This window comes from Myotis nattereri (genome assembly GCF_964212035.1).
Source record: "Myotis nattereri genome assembly, chromosome: 7".
Lineage (NCBI taxonomy): Eukaryota > Metazoa > Chordata > Mammalia > Chiroptera > Vespertilionidae > Myotis > Myotis nattereri.
The window spans coordinates 9,236,672-9,256,540 of NC_138082.1; the positions used below are offsets into that span (position 1 = coordinate 9,236,672).

At 42.6% G+C, this 19,869-nt stretch overlaps 1 protein-coding gene across 1 annotated transcript in view; it reads left to right on the forward strand.

The window, feature by feature from the left end:
* Positions 1–19,869, forward strand: part of LOC308522654 (aldehyde oxidase 4-like) — a gene marked incomplete at both ends in the record, with an annotated part of 68,760 nt that overhangs the window by 35,577 nt on the left and 13,314 nt on the right. Inside the window, 10 exons of the mRNA XM_081096138.1 lie at positions 764–933; positions 1,237–1,351; positions 1,850–1,972; positions 4,060–4,156; positions 7,211–7,335; positions 12,085–12,218; positions 14,244–14,331; positions 14,645–14,731; positions 14,918–15,109; positions 16,556–16,783. Of these exons, the coding sequence (XP_080952264.1) occupies positions 764–933; positions 1,237–1,351; positions 1,850–1,972; positions 4,060–4,156; positions 7,211–7,335; positions 12,085–12,218; positions 14,244–14,331; positions 14,645–14,731; positions 14,918–15,109; positions 16,556–16,783 (1,359 nt within the window). The remainder of the gene's footprint in view (positions 1–763; positions 934–1,236; positions 1,352–1,849; positions 1,973–4,059; positions 4,157–7,210; positions 7,336–12,084; positions 12,219–14,243; positions 14,332–14,644; positions 14,732–14,917; positions 15,110–16,555; positions 16,784–19,869) is intronic.

Below are 19,869 nucleotides of genomic sequence, written 5' to 3' on the forward strand. Positions count from 1 at the left end.
TATTTCCAGCTTTTTTACTTACAATTTCCTCCTTTCCTTGGCCACTGTTGGTCCTTTTTTTAAAACCTCACTCAACATTTACTGCTTCTAGGAAGTCCTCCCTGCTTTATAAGAGCCACCCCGAATCTCCCAGGAAACTGTTTTCCTAACACCATATTAGCTGTGTAAATTATTCTTTATTACTCTATGAAATTGATCACATTATGTTAATGTATGTGTTCTGATTCCTCAACAAGGTTGTAGAGTCCTTGAGGGCAGGAACAATGTCATCTTGTGTGTGGGAGGGGTTGGGGGGAGGAGTCGGTTAGAGCCAGTAACCAAGAATATATTCCTTGCCATAATACTCAGTGGATATTTATTAACTCTGACTCATAGCTAGAGATAACCAGTTGCCCGTAGTTTTCTTTTTTTTTTTTTCTTGTTACATTTTTATTTATTTATTTATTTATTTATTTATTTATTTATTTATTTATTTTTATTGCTTAAAGTATTACAAAGAGTATTACATATGTCTCCCTTTTTTTCCCCACCCTTGACAATCCCCTGGCCTCCCCTAGCCCCCAGTTTCTTATGTCCATTGGTTATGCTTATATGCATGCATACAAGTCCTTTGGTTGATCTCTTACCCGCCCCCCTCCTGCCCTCCCACTCTCCCCGTCCTTCCTGCTGTAGTTTGACTTGTAAGTAATCCAAATATAACAGACCCAATGTTCAGTGCACGAGAATGTCTGGCAGTAAAATAACAGGCTTTTTTCATGAACAGTGTGTGAATCCCCACCAACCTCCTCAAGATCCAGTCGGCCACCCCATGATGCACCAGTCAGCCATTAAACATGCCACTGGGGAAGCCGTGTACGTTGATGACATGCCCCCTGTCGCCCAAGAACTCTTCCTGGCGGTAGTTACCAGCACCAGAGCTCATGCAAAGATCATGTAAGGAAATAAAAGCTGTCCCTATAAAAGTTACTGAAATGCATTAATAATTTTATACTTAAACTGAGAGCTTACTGTATATGTAAGTCAATTAAAAGTATTTCCTCTTCTGGATGGGAATCATTCATTTTTAAAGCATAGTTATGAAAATGCCTATGGCCAAGAGTCAGAATACCAATGTATTGTCCATGATGTAGTTATGAGGCCCATTGCACTTTTCCCCAGTGTTGGTGGAATCATGTATAACGTACCCTGAACTTACCCCTGAAACTCTAGTGTGTACTTTTACATGTTCTCTCCTAGAGCAATTGATGTTTCAGAAGCCCTGGCACTTCCCGGTGTTGTTGATGTGATAACAGCAGAGGATGTCCCGGGAGATAATAACCATAATGGAGAGGTTCTCTATGCACAGAACGAGGTGTGTGATTTGTATGTGGCTTAGGACTCAAATACTTTGTGGAAAATACCATATCACAAAGACTTTCAGAGAACCAAGTACTCCACCTCATTTTAAATTGTGGACTCTTGAGATTCTCATAAAAACCATAATCGTGCTTAAGGAAGACTTCTAAAAAAAATTCATAAAAGTCCCAGAAGCAATAAAAGCATCGGCCATTAAGAGAATCAACAGAACTTCAGGAATTTCAGGATGGCTGGATCCCCGCGAGTGATTTCGGAACAGTGAGCAGTGCAGCTGAAGACAGTCCTAGGCCAGACATAATCAAGTTCTGCATCCAATTCTGAACCCCCTAAGTCCCACTCAAGCCATTGTTTTAAATGTATTCTCATAGGCAGGAAATAATCTTGCTTTTGTTCACAAGAACCCAGGGGGTAAATGAAAGAACCTGGGAACAGTAAATCCTTTTTGTGATTCTATGTTTCAACCAATTACATTGAACATGCAACTTTTCTGCAGGTAATTTGCGTGGGTCAGATCGTCTGCACCGTGGCTGCTGATACCTATGTCCATGCGAAAGACGCCGCTAAGAAAGTGAAGATCGCTTATGAAGACATAGAACCTCGGATTATCACAATAGAGGTATTTGAGCTGCTTTGTTTCTCCAAGAATGACTAGGGTGATGTACTTGTGGCAGAATCCAATCCTCAGAGTCACAGAATAGTACAACCTGGGCTTCATCTATGCTTTACTCAGTGTCATCTCCAAGTTGAGACATGATACTGAGATTTTTCCTGCCTTGAGACCCGTTCCTTCCTGTGTCCACGTCTCCTCGAAAGGCCTCTTGCCAATGCTTGGCCTGAGAATATAGACAAGCAGCACCAGAGGAAGGTCCTTATGCCCTCACATACAAAAGGAGTCTGTGAGAAAGTCCAGAGCACTGTGACACTCAGAGCAGGTTACCATTGACTGAGTGACAGCTTGGGTCCTCTCAATCTCCGTGCCTACTTCCTACTTTAAGCACAAGTTCTGGAGATAGAAAACTCAGATGCATATTCTGACTCTGCCATTTAACAGGCTGTTAAATGGAAGGTTTGACAAGTTCCTTAAATGCATCGTATCTCAACCTCTTCCTCTGCGAAATGGGAACTATGGAAGTTCGTACATCAAAAGGTCATCATGAAGCTTAAATGAGAGAATCCAAATAAAGTGCTTTAAAAAAGCACCTGGGACATGGGGTGCTTTGAATACATGTTAGCTGTGATTTCATTTTAGTTGTTGTTGTTAACGAGGGCAAGAACATGTTCATGGTGCTTATATCCCTGGTGCCCAGCCAAGCCCTAAACCCATAGTAGGTACGCAATAAATGTGTGTGATGGAGGGCTAGATGCATAAGCAATATGAAACCTGGCCAGTAGGGTACAGTGTTCCCAATCCTCTTTGATTCTCTCCTGTTTTTCCAAACAGATGCCAAGTTCAAGTATTTTCCAGTTATCTTTTAAATGCCTCTTAGATGTGCCCCCTTTTTTCTCTTCTAACTTTCACCCCTTCCCACCCTCCAGCCCAGTCCTCACCACCTTATTGTCAGATTTACTACAATAACCTCTTTATCTCAAAATATCTACCTACCGTGTTAATTTTCTAAGCCACAAAGTTCATCAGATCACTTTTTCTTACAAAAACAAAGAAACACAATGTCCCCTTAGATAAGGTTCTTAGTATAAAACTAAAAGTCTTTCAGAGTCCAACCTCACTCTATCTTTCAAGTTCATCCAACTGCTTATTTATCTATCTATGTGTTTATTTTTAGAGAGAAAGAGAGAGAAAAACAAACAAAGAGACTTTTATTTGTTGTTCCACTTATTTATGCATTCGTTGTTTGATTCTTGTATGTGCCCTGAATGGGGACTGAACCCGAAATCAATGCTCTAACCAACTGACCTACCTGGCCATGGCAGAACTGCTTCTTTTTTTAAGAAATACGTTTTATTGATTTGAAAGACAGAGAGAGAGAGAGAGAGAGAGAGAGAGAGAGAGAGAGAGAGACATCGATTGGCTGCCTCCTACATGCCCCCTAATGGGGATTGAGCGTGCAACCCCAGGCATGTGCCCTGACAGGGAATCGAACCAGTAACCTATCAGTGCACTAGACGACACTCAACCAACTGAGCCACACTGACCAGGGCTCAGCTACTTCTTGATAGAAAACTCCCCAGCCAATCTAGCCTTGTTCTCTTTTTGGTCCCTCAGCTGGGTTTCAACCTCTGTTGCTTCATGAGGTGCTCCTAACTTCAAATGATTTTCAGTCTCTTCTCTGTCTGCCCTAATCCTATCCAATTCAGCACCTGAGGTCACCTACACAGGCCATCCCTGAGCATCCCCAGCCCAGCAGGCGCCTCCTCCTGGCCTCTCTTTGATCTATTATCTTCTCCCTCATCACAAAGTTGCCCCTAACACCAAACTGCCTACTGTCAGCAAACCAGAGGGTAGGATTGTGTTTTATATATCCTTCTTGCCCCCAGCTCTTCCTCCCAGTGCTGAACAGAACTACTAGTAAGTAGTCACCAATGCCTGCAATCCATTGTAACCCAATTGTCTTGGTTTGTGAAGATCAAATAGAGCAGGAGCATGGGATTTTGATGGGGTTTGAATGGCTTATTAGAATGTAAAAAAATAAAATAAAAACAAGAATCTTATTTTTGTTGTTGTTATTTCTTTTTCCCCTGCAGCAAGCCCTAGAGCACAATTCATTTCTTTTTGATGAGAAGAAAATTGAGCAGGGAAATGTAGAGCAAGCCTTTAAACATGTTGATCAAATCATTGAAGGTAAGTGGTCTTGGCCAGAAAAGTGAAGCTCCTGAAGATAAAGACTACATCGGCCATTGGTTTGAGAAATACTGAAATTCTAAGGCAGAGCTTCTCAACCCTAATGTGATACTTAAACTGCAATTTAAAATGCACAAATGAGTCCTGGCCGGTGTTGCTCAGTGGTTGAGCGCCGACCTATGAACATGGTTCAATTCCCAGCCAGAGCATGTGCCCCGGTTGCAGGCTCAATCCCCTGTGTGGGGCTTGCAGGAGGCAGCCCTTCAATGATTCTCTCATCATTGATGTTTCTATCTCTCTCTCCCCCTGCCTTCCTTTCTGAAGTCAATAAAAATATATTTAAAATAAATAAAATGCACAAATAATCTTACAGTCTGATGAAGTTTTACATATGCAGCAATCTGTGTAAATACTACCCACATCGAGATATAGGGCCTTTCCAGCGCCCCAGAAAGCTTCCTTGTGCCCCGCCCCCTCCAGGTCAGTAACCTTCTGAAAGGTCTTTTTCTAGCTGTGGCCACTGTAGATGAGTTCACCTGTTTTGCACTTCATATAAACGGAAACTAGACTGTGACTGTTTCTGTGTTTACCTCTTTTCATCAACATTATGTGTGGGAAGTTCACCGTATTGGTGCATAGATCAGTAGTTCTTTTTCATTGTTCCGGAGCATTCTATTGTATAGATATTCCACAATTTATGTTTCTGTTCTACTGTTCATGGACAGTTCAGTTGGTTTCAACTTGGGACTATTATGAATAATGTTTCTAAACACACTATTGTGGTCCAAAAGGAGATGCCATAACAAGTGTAACCAAAAGTAACTTCACAGGGTGATCTGATCATAAATTCCTCACATGGTGAGTAGTTACAGTCCAGGCATATAACGTCCTTAGGAAAAAATGTTATCTTTGCCTTAAGCAAGCCCTATTCTTTATTTCTGTGCATCTAGATCAGCGGTTCTCAACCTGTGGGTCGCGATCCCTTTGAGGGTCGAACGACCCTTTCACACTGACCAGGGCTCAGCTGCTAATCTAGCCTAAGACCATCGGAAAACACATATATAATTACATATTGTTTTTGTGATGAATCACTATGCTTTAATTATGTTCAATTTGTAACAATGAAATTGGGGGTCACCACAACATGAGGAACTGTATTAAAGGGTCCCGGCTTTAGAAAGGTTGAGAACCACTGATCTAGATAAACACAAACTATGGCAACACCATGCTAAGCATATCACATGTATTATATGATTTAATAATGACAAAAACCCTGAGAAATGAGTATTCAAAAACCTATTTTAAGCTCCCAAGTATTTTCTGCTTACGATTTAATATTCAAGCAGAACAACTCTGAGAAGGAACATATACTGGTAGCTCCATTTTACAGATAAAGAAACTGATGCTTAGAAAAGTTAGGTAATTGACTGAGACCTCATATTCCGTTTATAATAGAGCCAGGACTGGAGCCCAAGACTACATGACCCACAGCTCTTAATCACAGTGATATATTTTCTTTTCATTTTTATACTCACCCTAAGAACAACAGAGTCAGAGGTGCTAGCCCTTTGTCATTTAGGATTTTGGCCATTATGGGAGTCCAAATTTTAGCACAAATGGAAAATTTGAAATACGAAGGGAATTTGGAATTTGGGCAGAAATGACTAAGAATTACAGAGTATACCAACATAGAGAAAGGGTGCAGTTAGAATGTGGATCCTAGAGTCAGATTGCCTGGGCTTGCATCCCACCTCTGTTATGTACCGGCTGTGTGGCCTTGGGCAACTTACTTAACTTTTTCTTACCTCAGTTTTCTAATATACCTGCTTCACAGGATTGGTATGATGATTAAAGGAATTCATTATCTGTAATTTGCTATGCCTGAGAGCAATACCTAGCATATGTAAAAATGATGTCGTTGCTTGAATTTAGATGAAAGTCAGTATATGGTATGCTAAAAACAAAGGTTTTGGGGGAGGGCTTTTTGGGAGGACTCACATTCTATTGTCCCAAGAAATAATTTCCAAAAATTCTTTGACTCTTGGAAAAGCAATTCACTTATTTTAACTACACAGGAATCTTTTGGCTGGTTTTAAAGTAAATTTTAGCTAGAGCCAAATGCCTGTCTTGGCACAGCCTACAAAATGATAAGGATGTTTTAACCAAGCCCCAAATCTCAGATAAACCAGTAAGAAACGGCCGTAAAACTGCTGGGAACAGGTCTGCCATTTTATTTATTTATTTACTAGAGGCCCCATGCACGAAATTCATGCAAGGGGCTCTGAGGGCTGGGGGGCAGCCGGGGATTCATCCGGAAGGATGTCCAGTCTAATTAGCATATTACACTTTTATTATTATAGATTTACTTATTTATTTATTTTAAAATATATTTTTATTTATTTCAGAGAGGAAGGGAGAGGGAGAGATAGAAGCATCAATGATGAGAGAGACTCATTGATCGGCTGCCTCCTGCACACCCCCCTACTGGGGATTAAGCCCGCAACCCGGGCATGTGCCCTTGACTAGAATCAAACCTGGTACCCTTCAGTCCACACGCCGATGCTCTATCCACTGAGCCAAACCAGCTGGAGCCAGTTCTACCATTTTAAACCTTCGTGTCCTTTGGCAAGCTGCTTACCCTCAGTGTGACTCAATTATTCTAATGTTACCTAATTGAGGTGCGTATTATTACCCACACTTTACAGATCAAGGACTGACTGAGGCTTTAATACATAGCCAAACTCACTGAGCAAAGAGATGACAGAAACTGGATATGTGGCCAGGTTCGGCTGTGCACTCAAGTCCAACACATCATGGATCTCACCACCCACTAGACAGACAAGGAACCGAGCCCAAGAGAAGGGGACTGAATTACCCCTGGTCACCCAGCTGGCTGGGCACAGTGAAGGTTAATGAGGAAAAGTGGTTTAAGCAAATGTATAAAGTCCAGTTCTCCATAAGCTGAAGTGACCTGCCCTTTATAAACCAAACCCCACTGAGAGCCTCCAGGGAGGGACTTTCAGGCAAACACTGTCCTGTGTTCATGCTTCACAGGTGAGATCCACGTGGAAGGACAGGAGCATTTTTACATGGAAACACAAACTATCCTGGCTATCCCAAAAGAAGAAGATAAAGAAATGGTGTTACACCTTGGAACGCAGTTTCCCAACCACGTGCAGGTAACAGGATATCTTTGGAAATTGAGACTCCAGATGACTGTGGCGTGAGGCCCATACAACCAGGCATTCCTCTTTGGAGGCGTTTTGATTGTTCCCACTCCCCGTCTCAGACTCCCTGCACACTTGACTCGAGCTAGCGTCCATAATGGAGGAGGTGGGCAGAAATTTCCCTAAATGAGGAAAAGTGGGCAGACCTTTTAAAGAGATCAGAAACTTTTGCTCCCTTCCAAAATATAGGGCAAAGTTCCCCTTTCCCTAATAACAATTGATGGTGTAAAATGTACATGTGTATTTACATTTTCCTCATGGTTGATGGATGCTGGTTCTCTCTCTATAAACGTTCTTGCATCTTTCTGGTTCACGTGTACATTGGTCATATTTCCAAGATATTGCAGCCCAGCTCAGTAGTATGTGAATTCCAGTCCTGCTCTAGCAGCTGAGTTATATAGCATGGCCACCACCACCACCACCCCTATGCAAGCAAAGAAAATCCCCTGACCTTCCTTTCTTCTGACATGCAGAGTTGTAGGTCCGAGCACAGTGCTAGGCACAGGGGAATACTTAAATAATGACACGGGGAGGAGCAATTACAAGCATCCCTGAAGGGAAAAGCTGGGGGCTTCCTGGAAGAGAGCACAGTGAGTTGGTATCTTGAGGTCTTAAAGGAGTGGGTAGGCTCAACGAGAGGAGGAAACTACCAAATGCCATTCAAGGCGAAATGAAAGGGCAGGGGACTGAAGCTGGGCTGGGGTGTGCCGCAGTGTCCAGAGGTGCACGTGTGGAACTGAGCAGAAGGGTGTGGGGATGTGTGATTTGCCCCTAGCAGCTATGTGACCTCCCACAAGTCACTGGGCATCAATATCTTTTTGTGTAAATTGAGGAAGGTGACAAAGATGACCTCTGAGGTCTCTTTTTGTAGACAGTATGTGTCTCTGGGCTCTGAATGGATAATGTGTAAGGTCACGAGGAATATTATAATTTTTTATATTTTTAATTCATTTCAGAGAGGAAGGGAAAGGGAGAGAGATAGAAATATCAATGATGAGAATCATTGATTGGCTGCCTCCTGCATGGCCCCCATTAGGGATCAAGCCTGCAATCCAGGCATGTGTCCTTGACCGGAATCAAACCTGGGACCCTTCAGTCCACAGGCCGATACTCTATCCACTGAGCCACACCAGCTAGGGCGGTCACCATTCATATCTACCTGGGATATAGGTAGTCAGCTCCATAACTGCAGGCATTTCCCAGGGCACTAGTACTCACAGCTCACCGCCCAGAGCCTGGGGCAGTATCAAAAGCAGGCTCAGCAAGGACTTGGACGGACATTTCTCCAAAGAAAGTCTATGAATGACTAATAAGCACGTGAAAAGGTGTTCAGCATCATTAGTAGGAAATTCAATTCAAAACCCACAGCAATACCACGTCACACCCCCTAGAACAGCTATACTTAAAAGGACAGACAGTAGCAAGTGTTAGCGAGGATGCAGGAAATTAGAACCTTCACCCATTGCTGGTGGCCATGAGAAATGGCACTTTGGAAAACAGCTTGGCAGTCTCTCGGGATGTTAAAAATAGGGTGACCACATCACCCAGCAGTTCAACAACTAGGTATCTACCCAAGAGAAATGAAAACACATGTCCCCACAAAACTTGTACATGAATATTCATAGCAGCATTTTCACAGTGGGCAAAAGTAGAAACAATGCCATAGCCCATCAGCTAATAAAGGGATAAAATATGTGATATATCAATTCAATAGAATATTTTTTAATATATTTTTTATTGATTATTACATATGTGTCCTTATCCCCAAGTTACCCCCTACCCCCCCGCTCATGCCCTCAACCCCCTGTTGTCCATGTCCATTGGTTATGCCTATATGCTTGCATATAAGTCCTTTGGTTGATCTTTTCCCCTTACCCCACCCTCCCCTACCTTCCCTCCAAGGCCCGACAGTCTAATCAATGCCTCTCCGTCTCTGGATCAGTCCTTCTTCATCAGTTTATGTTGTTCATTATATTCCACAAATGAGGAGATCATGTTGTATTTATCCGCTCTCCAGTTCCATCCATGCTGTGGCAAATGGTAAGAGTTCCTTTCTTCTTCCTCTTCTTAAAGAATACCTTTCAGCATTTCATATAATGCTGGTTTGGCGGTGATGAACTCCTTTAGCTTTTTCTTATCTGTGAAGCTCTTTATCTGACCTTCTATTCTGAATGATAGCTTTGCTGGATAAAGTAATCTTGGTTGTAGGTTCTTGGCATTCATCACTTTGAATATTTCTTGCCACTCTCTTCTGGCCTGCATGGTTTCTGTTGAGAAATCAGCTGACAGTCGTATGGGTACTCCCTTGTAGGTAACTGACTTTCTTTCTCTTGCTGCTTTTAAGATTCTCTTTGTCTTTTGTTCTTGGCATTTTAATTATGATGTGTCTTGGTGTGGTCCTCTTTGGATTCCTTTTGTTTGGGGTTCTCTGTGCTTCCTGGACTTGTAAGTCTATTTCTTTCACCAGGTAGGGGAAGTTTTCTGTCATTATTTCTTCAAATAGGTTTTCAATATCTTGCCCTCTCTCTTCTTCTGGTACCCCTATAATTCTGATGTTGGTATGCTTGAAGTTGTCCCAGAGGCTCCTTACACTATCTTCATATTTTTGGAATCTTTTTTCTTTTTTCTTTTTCAGTTGGGTATTTTTTGTTTCTTTGTATTTCGAATCTTTGACTTGATTCTTGGGATCCTCTTGTCTGCTGTTGGATCTCTGTATATTATTCTTTATTTCAGTCAGTGTATGCTTAATTTCTAATTGGTCTTTTTCATATCCTCCAGGGTCTCACTAAATTTATCGGCGGTTTCCATAAAATTCTTGAAAAACCTTATAAACGTGGTTTTGAACTCTATATCCAGTCATTTCCTTTCCTCCATTTCTTTCATTTGTGACCTGTTTCTTTGTCTCCACATTTTTTATGCTTCCCTGTGTTGGTAGAGTGGTTTTGTGTGCTAGGTGTCCTGTAGGGCCCAATGGCTCAGCCTTCCCAGTTACCTGAGGTGGACACTCTTGGTGCACCCCTTTGTGGGCTTTGTGCACAGTCTTGTTGTAGTTATGCCTTGATTGTTGTAGGATCACTGGGAGGAATTGACCTCCAGGCCAATTGGCAGTGAGAATCAGCTTTGTCTGCAGTGGGAGAACTTCTGTGCTGAAGACACCCTTCTGGGGCAAGACTTGCTTCAGTGGGGCTTTGGTGCTCACTTGAGTCTGCCCCCTGAGTGTGTTCCTTATGGATCTGAGGAGTTGTAATCCGGATGGTCCCCCTCTGACAACTGGGTACACTGGCTCTTGGATCTAAGGAGGTGCTAATTTAGCCTCGGCCTGAGGTTACCCAGCAGGAGCTACAAAGAGAACTGCAGATTCCCCTTCCTTTTTTGGAGTTTGGAGGTGCCCTGATGAGGCCCAGCTATGAAGCAAGCTTCTGTGGGGCCTTGGGCCTTCTCTTGGAAGTTCTGGGTCAGTCTGGCCCAGCTGCAATTTTTTAGGTAATTTTCAGGTTGCAAAGGGGCGGGGCATTCATATGCAAAAGCCTCTGCTGAAGCCTGGGTGGGGCGGGGTCTCAGGGAATCAAAGGGCCGAGCAAGCTGCTATGGCAGATCCTCAGCCCTGCCCTAAGGGGCCGCGCGTCTCAATGTCTGGATAATTGCTGCAAGTACCTCTGAGGGAAAGCCGCCCTCAAGTTCAGAGTTCTGCCTGCTGCCAGACAGTCCAGTTTCTCCCTGTATGAGTCCTGGGTCCCCAGAGGCTTCCCGGAACCAGAGTTCAAAGCAGTCCGGAGCTTGCGACTCCCTCCCGATTCAAAAAGACAGCCGCATCCTCAGGTGCCAGCCCCTTTCTGCGCGCGCGAGCCTCCGTACCTCGGCACTTTACTTCCGCAGCTCCTCTGGCTCTCAGTGTGCTTTTCTTTCCTTCTAGTTGTAGAATTTCCACTCAGCCAGCCTTCCTGTAGTTCTGGATGATGTCCGTTTTGTCTTTTCGTTGTATTTTTGAAGTTGTTGTGGGAGGCAGCAATTTCCCGGTATTTACCTATGCCGCCATCTTAGTTTTTTCAATTCAATGGAATATTATTCAGCCATAAAAAAAATGGAGTTGCCCTGGCTGGGTTCCTCAGTAGGTTGGAGCATCGCTCTATATACTGAAAAAGTTGCTGGTTCGATTCCCGTTTTGGCACGTATGGGAGGCAACTGATGGATGTTTCTCTTTCTCATCAATGTTTCTCTCTCTCTTTCTCTTCCTTCCTCTTTCTCTAAAATCAATAAAAGTACATCCTTGGGTAAAAAAATTTAAAAAAAAAAAGAATGGAGTACTGGTACATGCTACAACATGGATGAACCTTGGAAACATAATGTGAAGTGAAAGAAGCCAGTCACAAAAGGCCACCCTTATATTATTCCATGTATATGAAATGTTCTAAACAGGCGAATCTGTAGAGACAGAAAGCAGATTAGTAGTTGCCTAGTGGTGGGGCATTCGAGGGAGTTGAGGTTAGGGGGAGTTTGGAAGTGGCTGCTTAATAGATACAAGGTTTCTTTGGGGATACTTAAAATATTCTAAAATTGGATTGTGATGATGGTTTCACAGTTCTGTAAATGCTGTATGTGTTGAATTACTGATTGTCTTTTCCTATGCAGAGGGGAAGTACATGGATGAGGAAATGTCCTATTAAATCGCACTTTGTGACGTCAGAGGTTTGTCTCTTTCAGGAATTTGTGGCTACAGCACTTAACATCCCAAGGAATAGAGTCGCCTGCCACATGAAAAGAACCGGAGGAGCATTTGGGGGGAAATCGACCAAGCCCTCCCTGCTGGGAGCTGTCAGTGCTGTGGCCGCCAACAAGTAAGAGTTGCAGTGCCAGCTATTAATGTCAGAACTCCTAGCTGGACAGGTGCCACCCACGTCCTTCCAGCCCTGCACCCACCCCAGGGTTCATTCCATTCGTCACAGGCTGTCACTTCCAAGGGATGTGGTTAGCCTGAGGGTGAAGGGACACTGCTCTACCCACTCTCCAACTGTCAGGATCACCATAGGCAAGGCGCCTCAGTATACTCCCCGGTAAAGTGGAGAAAGTAGTATCTACCTGGTTCACAAGATAGTTGTGTGGAATAAATGCAATCACTATAGATGTTGACTGGTTGCCCAGACATAACTATATATTACTTCTTCATGAACTGCATTGACTTTCAATCTTTAAAATGTTTGTTTTAAATTGTTAAAATAGCCCTAGCCAGTTTGGTTCAGTGAATAGAGCATGGGCCTGCAGACCAAAGAGTCCTGGGTTCAATTCTGATCAAGGGCACGTACCTCGGTTGCAGGCTCTTCCCTGGCCCCAGACCCTGGTCCTGGCACGTGCAGGAGGCAACTAATCGATGTGTTTCTCTCACATCGATATTTCTCTCTGTCTTTCCTTCTCTTATCCACTCTCTCTAAAAAGAAATCAATGGTGCTGAAACCGGTTTGGCTCAGTGGATAGAGCTTCGGCCTGTGGACTGAAGGGTCCCAGGTTCGATTCCGGTCCAGGGCATGTACCTGGGTTTCGGGCACATCCCCAGGGGGAGATGTGCAGGAGGCGGCTGATAATTGTTTCTCTCTCATCGATGTTTCTAACTCTCTCTCTCTCTCTCCCTTCCTCTCTGTAAAAAATCAATAAAAAAATATATTTTTTTTAATATATTTTATTGTTTTTTTACAGAGAAGAAGGGAGAGAGACATAGAGAGTTAGAAACATCGATGGGAGAGAAACATCAATCAGCCGCCTCCTGCACACTCCTACTGGGGATGTGCCCGCAACCCAGGTACATGCCCTTGACCGGAATCGAACCTGGGACTCTTCAGTCCGCATGCCGACGCTCTATCCACTGAGCCAAACCGGTTTTGGCTAAATATATATTTTTTAAAAATCAATGGAAAATATCTTCAGGTGAGGATTTTAAAAAATATAAATATAATATAATATAATATAATATAATATAATATAATATAATATAATATAATATATTGTTAAAATAAATCAAGCTATGGTGGCTGAATGGAGGGCAGGTCAAAGCCCCAACCTTACAAGGGAAACATTTTGTGATGAAACACAGCAGGGTCGGCTGCTGCCTGGGAATGTTCACTTAGCCCGACATCATCCAGATGGGATAACCAGACACATTAGGAGTGGGAATAGCCATGACTTTTTGCGAACCTCTTGCGTATCAGAGTTCATTAAGTATGTTCAGGATAAACGTCACTTACCCCAGGCTATCGCTGCAAAGAGAAACACTGAACATCACAGTTCACTGGCGCTTTCCAACCATAACAAAGCCTGTCCTGTGAGCAGAGGTGCAGGCACGGGGAGCATCCCCTCTGAAGCCAGCTGGGTCCTCCACGGGCACCTTATGATGGGGAGTCTGCCTGAAAGGGGGGCAGAACTCAACAGAGTATTGATTGGTTCTCAATCCTTTCAACCTCAGCATTCCCCTCTGGCAAGTGTTTTAATGCCCATTTTAATATCCAAAATGAACATCATCATAACATAACCTACTAATTCACACAATTGCAAAATCCTCATACAATGTCTTAATGTCATATAAAAAAGAAATAAAAGGAAAGTAACATAAGTAAATAATGTATTATTTCAACATCAAAATTCTCAGACATGACTAAATCAGGATAACATTAATAGGAGTTTTTATTTTTGTGTTTGTTTGTTTGTTTTGTTATGTTTTAATGTCCCCACAAACTTCCAAAATGTTGTTTAAGGTATGTTACTGCCCCCATGGAAAACCACTAAGTTAGGTTATGTCCAGTCCCCTTTCGCCAGCTCCATGTTTCTACACCTTTATGAAGCACCCAGCGTATTAACAGAGTCATTTCCTACAGGACTGGCCGCCCAATCCGGTTTGTTCTAGAACGTGGTGATGACATGCTGATAACTGCTGGCCGCCACCCACTCCTCGGAAAATACAAAGTGAGTGAGAGAAAAATTTTAGGAGACTGCTGAAAATATTGTCCAGGGACAACCAATCAATCATAAAACAACTACCAAATTCCATGCTGACTGCAAGGGGTATTTGGATGCTACCCAAACCCAATCAGAACTTTCTGTTGGGATCCCATGGTTGCCCTGGGCACCATCCTCAGGGTTCCTCTGATGACTATCACATCAAATCATGTTCATAAGCTGGGTATGGACTGACACATGCAGTTGGATGCGTTTGTGTACAGCAGGATCTGGTTGTAAAGAACTGCTGAGAAAATGGTTTTGTCATATCACTTTGCAGATTGGATTCATGAACAACGGTGTGATCAAAGCTGCCGACGTTCAATATTATATCAATGGTGGATGCACCCCTGATGAGTCTGAGTTGGTAAATAAGGACTGACTATGCCCTCCCCCTAGGTTACCCGTTGAGTTGTTGTGCTACACTTTATTTGCATGGATATTTGTCATACAAATTAGACAAAATTCTGTGAAGGGTTTGTGTTAGAGATAGAATTTGATAACCGATTTTGAATGTTTGATAGATGTGAAGTTCGGTTTTGTTTTCATTCAGGTGATAGAGTTCGTTGTGCTGAAATCTGAAAATGCATATCATATTCCTAACTACCGGTGCCGGGGTAGGGCTTGCAAAACAAACTTGCCATCCAACACTGCCTTTCGAGGATTTGGCTTTCCCGAGGTTTCAGTGGTAGTTGAAGCTTACATAACTGCTGTGGCATCTCAATGTAACTTACTCCCTGAAGAGGTAGGTAATCAGTCAGAATCCCCTTACAAAACTCTGCCATCAATGGTTCAAATATATAGTGAGCACCTACATACAGCATTACATTAGCTTGTAAGATTCAATGAAAGTATATAGTCTATGTATCAGTAAGCTTTTACTGTGCAACAAGTCAATCAAAACTTAGTGGATTAAGCCCTAGTTGCTTTGCCTCAGTGGAGAGAGTGTCCACCTGTGGACTGAAGGGTCCCAGGTCCGATTCTGGCCAAGGACACATGCCTGGTTTGCAGGATCGATCCCCAGTGGGGGAGCGTGCAAGAAACAGCCGATCAATGATTCTCTCTCATCATTGATGTTTCTATCTCTCGCTTCCTCTCTGAAATCAATAAACATATATATATTTTTTAAAACTTAGTGGATTAAGACAACAAATAGTATGTCTTCTGATTCTGTGGGTCAGCTGCTAGGTAGCTCTTCTGGTCTGGCTCAGCTTAACTGGAGTTTTATGGTCCAAGATAGATTCACTTCCTCATCTGGTGGCCATTGACTGATTAGTCTAAATATCGCAGCTGGGAAGGCTCGTCTCTGCTCCACAGGGTCTCTCATCCTCCAGGAGGTTAGCCCAGATCAGTTCTCATTGTGGTTCATAGATTTTCCAGGAGAAGTAAGAACATGATGCAAGCACTTTTCAAGTCTCTGCCTGCATTACAAATGTGTTGTCCCGCTGTCCAAAGCTGGTCATATGGCCAATCCCACAGTCAGTGTGAAACCACCCAACGGCATGACTAGGGAGACTGGCGTCATCACAGCCATTTGTGCAAACATCCCACCATAGTTCAGATTCAGAGGAGCAGATCTGAGAACAGGTAAGAATAAAGAAACATTGTGTAGAAGTAAAAGAATTTTGAGTCAGGAGAAATTTGTCTCACCACTAACGAAACTTGTCATAGGGCTCATAATACACCTACTATTTCTCAGGGTTATTGTAAAGTTGTTAAGATCATACACTTAGCTGAAACCGGTTTGGCTCAGTGGATAGAGCATCGGCCTGCGGACTGAAAGGTCCCAGGTTCGATTCCGGTCAAGGGCATGTACCTGGGTTGCGGGCACATCCCCAGTGGGAGATGTGCAGGAGGCAGCTGATCGATATTTCTCTCTCATCGATGTTTCTAACTCTCTATCTCTCTCCCTTCTTCTCTGTAAAAAATCAATAAAATATATTAAAAAAAAGATCATACACTTAGTCTGCAGCTCGGAAGATATGATGTGTTCAACAGTAGTTTCTATTGTTATTATGATTATTATTATCATTATGTTTATACGTTTACATTTGTACTTACATATTTATATCCATTTAAATAGTTGTTTCTTTTTTAGAAAGACTTTCTTCATGTCAGGTATATAACAAAAACACATGTTTCACAAATGGGATAGCATGTATGCTTGAGATGCTTTTTTCTTGTCTTTCAGGTTAAAGAAATAAACATGTATAAGGGAATTAGCAAAACAGCCTATAAGCAGACATTTAATCCAGAGGCCTTACAAAGATGCTGGAAAGAGTGTCTGGAGAAATCTTCATTTTATGCCAGGAAAAAGGATGCTGAGGGATTTAACAACAATAATTATTGGAAGAAAAGGGGCCTTGCTGTGGTCCCCATGAAATATACCATTGGCATTCCTCATGCCTACTACAATCAGGTGAGGTTGGGAGAAATGAGTCTTGAGGTATGGGGTCAAACTTCAAGTCCATGTAAGAATTGGAGGGAACAAGAGGATCCCTTTCCCTCTTTCCTAACTTCTTAGTGATAGTAGTAGGGTCATTTGAAGACAGAGCTTTCAAAACACTGAAAACAGACAGAGCTGCTCCATTCTCACAGAAACCTGGAGTCACCATACTGGACTCCATCACTACATAGGGTCACCATACTGGGCTTCATGATTACACGGAGTCACCATACGGGGCTCCATGACTAGACAAGGTCACCATACTGGGCTTCACGATTACACGGAGTCACCATATGGGGCTCCATGACTAGACAAGGTCTCCATACTGGGCTTCATGATTACACGGAGTCACCATACGGGGCTCCATGACTAGACAAGGTCACCATACTGGGCTTCTTGATTACACGGAGTCACCATACGGGGCTCCATGACTACTGTGCCTTCTTTTCAGTTTTCCCTTAAACAGTTTTTTGTGGGGTTCTGTTTCTGATTCTGATTCTGTTATTTATTTATTTACTAATTTATTTTCTTATTTATCTATTTGCTTTTTTCTTTGTTTCTACCCCCATCAACCTCTGACATATCCCCATAACCAAACCCACACAAAGAAAAGAATACAGGTCCCCGCATGGTTTCAATGAAGGACGCCCCAATCCCCTCTGTCCACTCCCCTCCTCAGAGTCCACTCACAGGTAGGAAGCAAAATGAGAAGGAGGGAGGGGAGCAGATGATTAATCCTTCTCCCCAGGGGATATTTCTGAAGCCGGAATAACACACAGACCGTCTTTGAAGGGAACAATTCAGTGGACTCGCAACAGTTGCTTAAATTACCGATTTTAATGTTATTTAACTGTGTATGATGACAAAGACTAAGCTTCGTATAGTTCCTATGCCTGTATAAAACACAAGTGAATTTGGGAATTAAATGAAGTAGTACTGTAAATGCCAGTGATATTCAAAATAGTTACATTAACTTAACATGGTGGGCGATGTTGCTTTTCCAAAACTAAATCCTCACTCAGCTCTGGCTGCTGCTGCATTTCAAGTCGTTCTGAAGTCTTAATCGTAAATGTCTGTGTAGGGTGTGATGACTTGCCATCTCACCTCTTGTCTCAAATATGCCCCATCAATTACAGTCGTCCTGCTTGGTGCTTATACAATCATCAACATAAAATCTAACACGGGCTCTGAAAGCATGTGGCAATACCATTGACTATGGTCATCATTACTCTTGTTAGATGGTCATGAAATGAAAATACAAAGTTTTACAGTTCCTGTATAGACCTTAATGGTCCTGATACTACAGTCTTAAACCAGGAGACTGGCGTAGCTAAATTAGTTGAATATATATATATATGTATATATATCTTACCCAAGGATATGGGTATAGGTTTTTTATTGATTTTAGGGAAAGGAAGGGAAGCAAGAAAGAAACATTAATCAGTTGCCTCCCGTACTTGCCCTGACCAGGAATTGAACCTGCAATCTTTTTGGTGTACAAGATCATGTTTCAACCAACTGAGCCACCCAGCCAGGGCTAAATTAGTTGATATTTTGAATTTGTAGTGGTAGGGTCACAGGCATCAACATGAGGATAGAGGTCCCAAGGTGAGAGATGCAGGGTTCTGGGCCATGTGCATGGGCATATGGTGGGAAATGCTAAAGAAAAATTCTAATGTCTGTAGAACCACCCAACATAGCCCAGCCTCCTCCTTCCCTCCCTTCTCAGTCAGGTTCCTGGAGCCACATGTCCAGCCCCAGAGAAGGACAACAGCATTTAGCCTGAAGGAGGCAGCACAGCATGGGTGTGGAGGATGCTGGGCTCAAGTTAGAAGTTGTGGGTTCCATTCCTGAACTTACAAACTAGGCACCAGTTTTGGCCAAGCCTCTCCTTTAGGCTTCTATTCCTTCACATGGAAAGTGAAAAGTTTGGACTAAACCTATAGATCCCAAACCTGACCAATCATCAAAATCACCTGGGAGTTTTAAAAAACAAGCGTGGAGGAGGGAGGGAAGTTAACATGGCTTCCACCTCCAACCTTCAACTGAATTGGAATTTCCTGAATGGGGCCACACCCCTCCCCCACCATCATTCTCAAGGTCAGCAGCATCTGGAAGCTATTAAAGCATCTCAAAGGTCTTCCAGCTCCCCTAGTAGCCAGTGGAAGCTTTGCTGGGAAGTTGACTTGTACTGGGTCCATTTGCTTTAAAATCAATTGTTATGTTCAAGGGGAAAGAATAATAAAATATTGTACAGGTGGTGCTTTGGAGAGGTTGCTTCCAAGGCAGCCACACAAGGCCTCCAACAGGCCCGCAGATGGTGGGCGTGGAGATGAGCCGCCATTCCTTGCTCGACAGCAAGCATGTCAAACTCAAAGGCTAACACTGGCCAAATAAACAAGGTTTAAGTTTATGTGGGCCACAAAAAAACAAAAGCTTCAATTTTCATAGGTTTGTTTCGATAGAGACATGCTGAATACAAAGGGCTGAAATAAATGAGTAATTGTTAACATAAAATAATAGAACATTTTAATAAAAATTAATCTTTTTCTTGATTATTAACTTATCAGACATCGAATAACTGTACAAATTAATAAGCATAATGCAAATAAACCTATTTTTCTTGTTCTCCAAAAGCAAAATATTTCCTGTTGCGCATACCAAACAAGTCAGGCCAAGACTAATGACGTGGCCATTGCCGCTAGTATTAGTGGAGAGAAATGGTGTGCCTGCATGGAAGACGCATAAGGGAAATGCATGCAACATGATTATAGTAATCAGTCAGCGGACATTGTAGTTTGTTATTAATAATTATGTATAACAGGATATTGTAAAAATTAAGTTACAAAATTTTTATTAAAACGTTTCTTACATACCGTTATATTGGCTGGGACGCAAAAATATTCGTTGTGGGCCACATGTGGCCCGCAGGCGGCAAGTTTGACATGCTTTCTAAGTTTGGAGGGTGTTAAAGGGGTTGTCTGTAGCCACTAATAATAGCTTTCTTCTCCAGTATAAACAATGAGAGATTGACTCAATGAAGCAAACTGTTTGTCTGG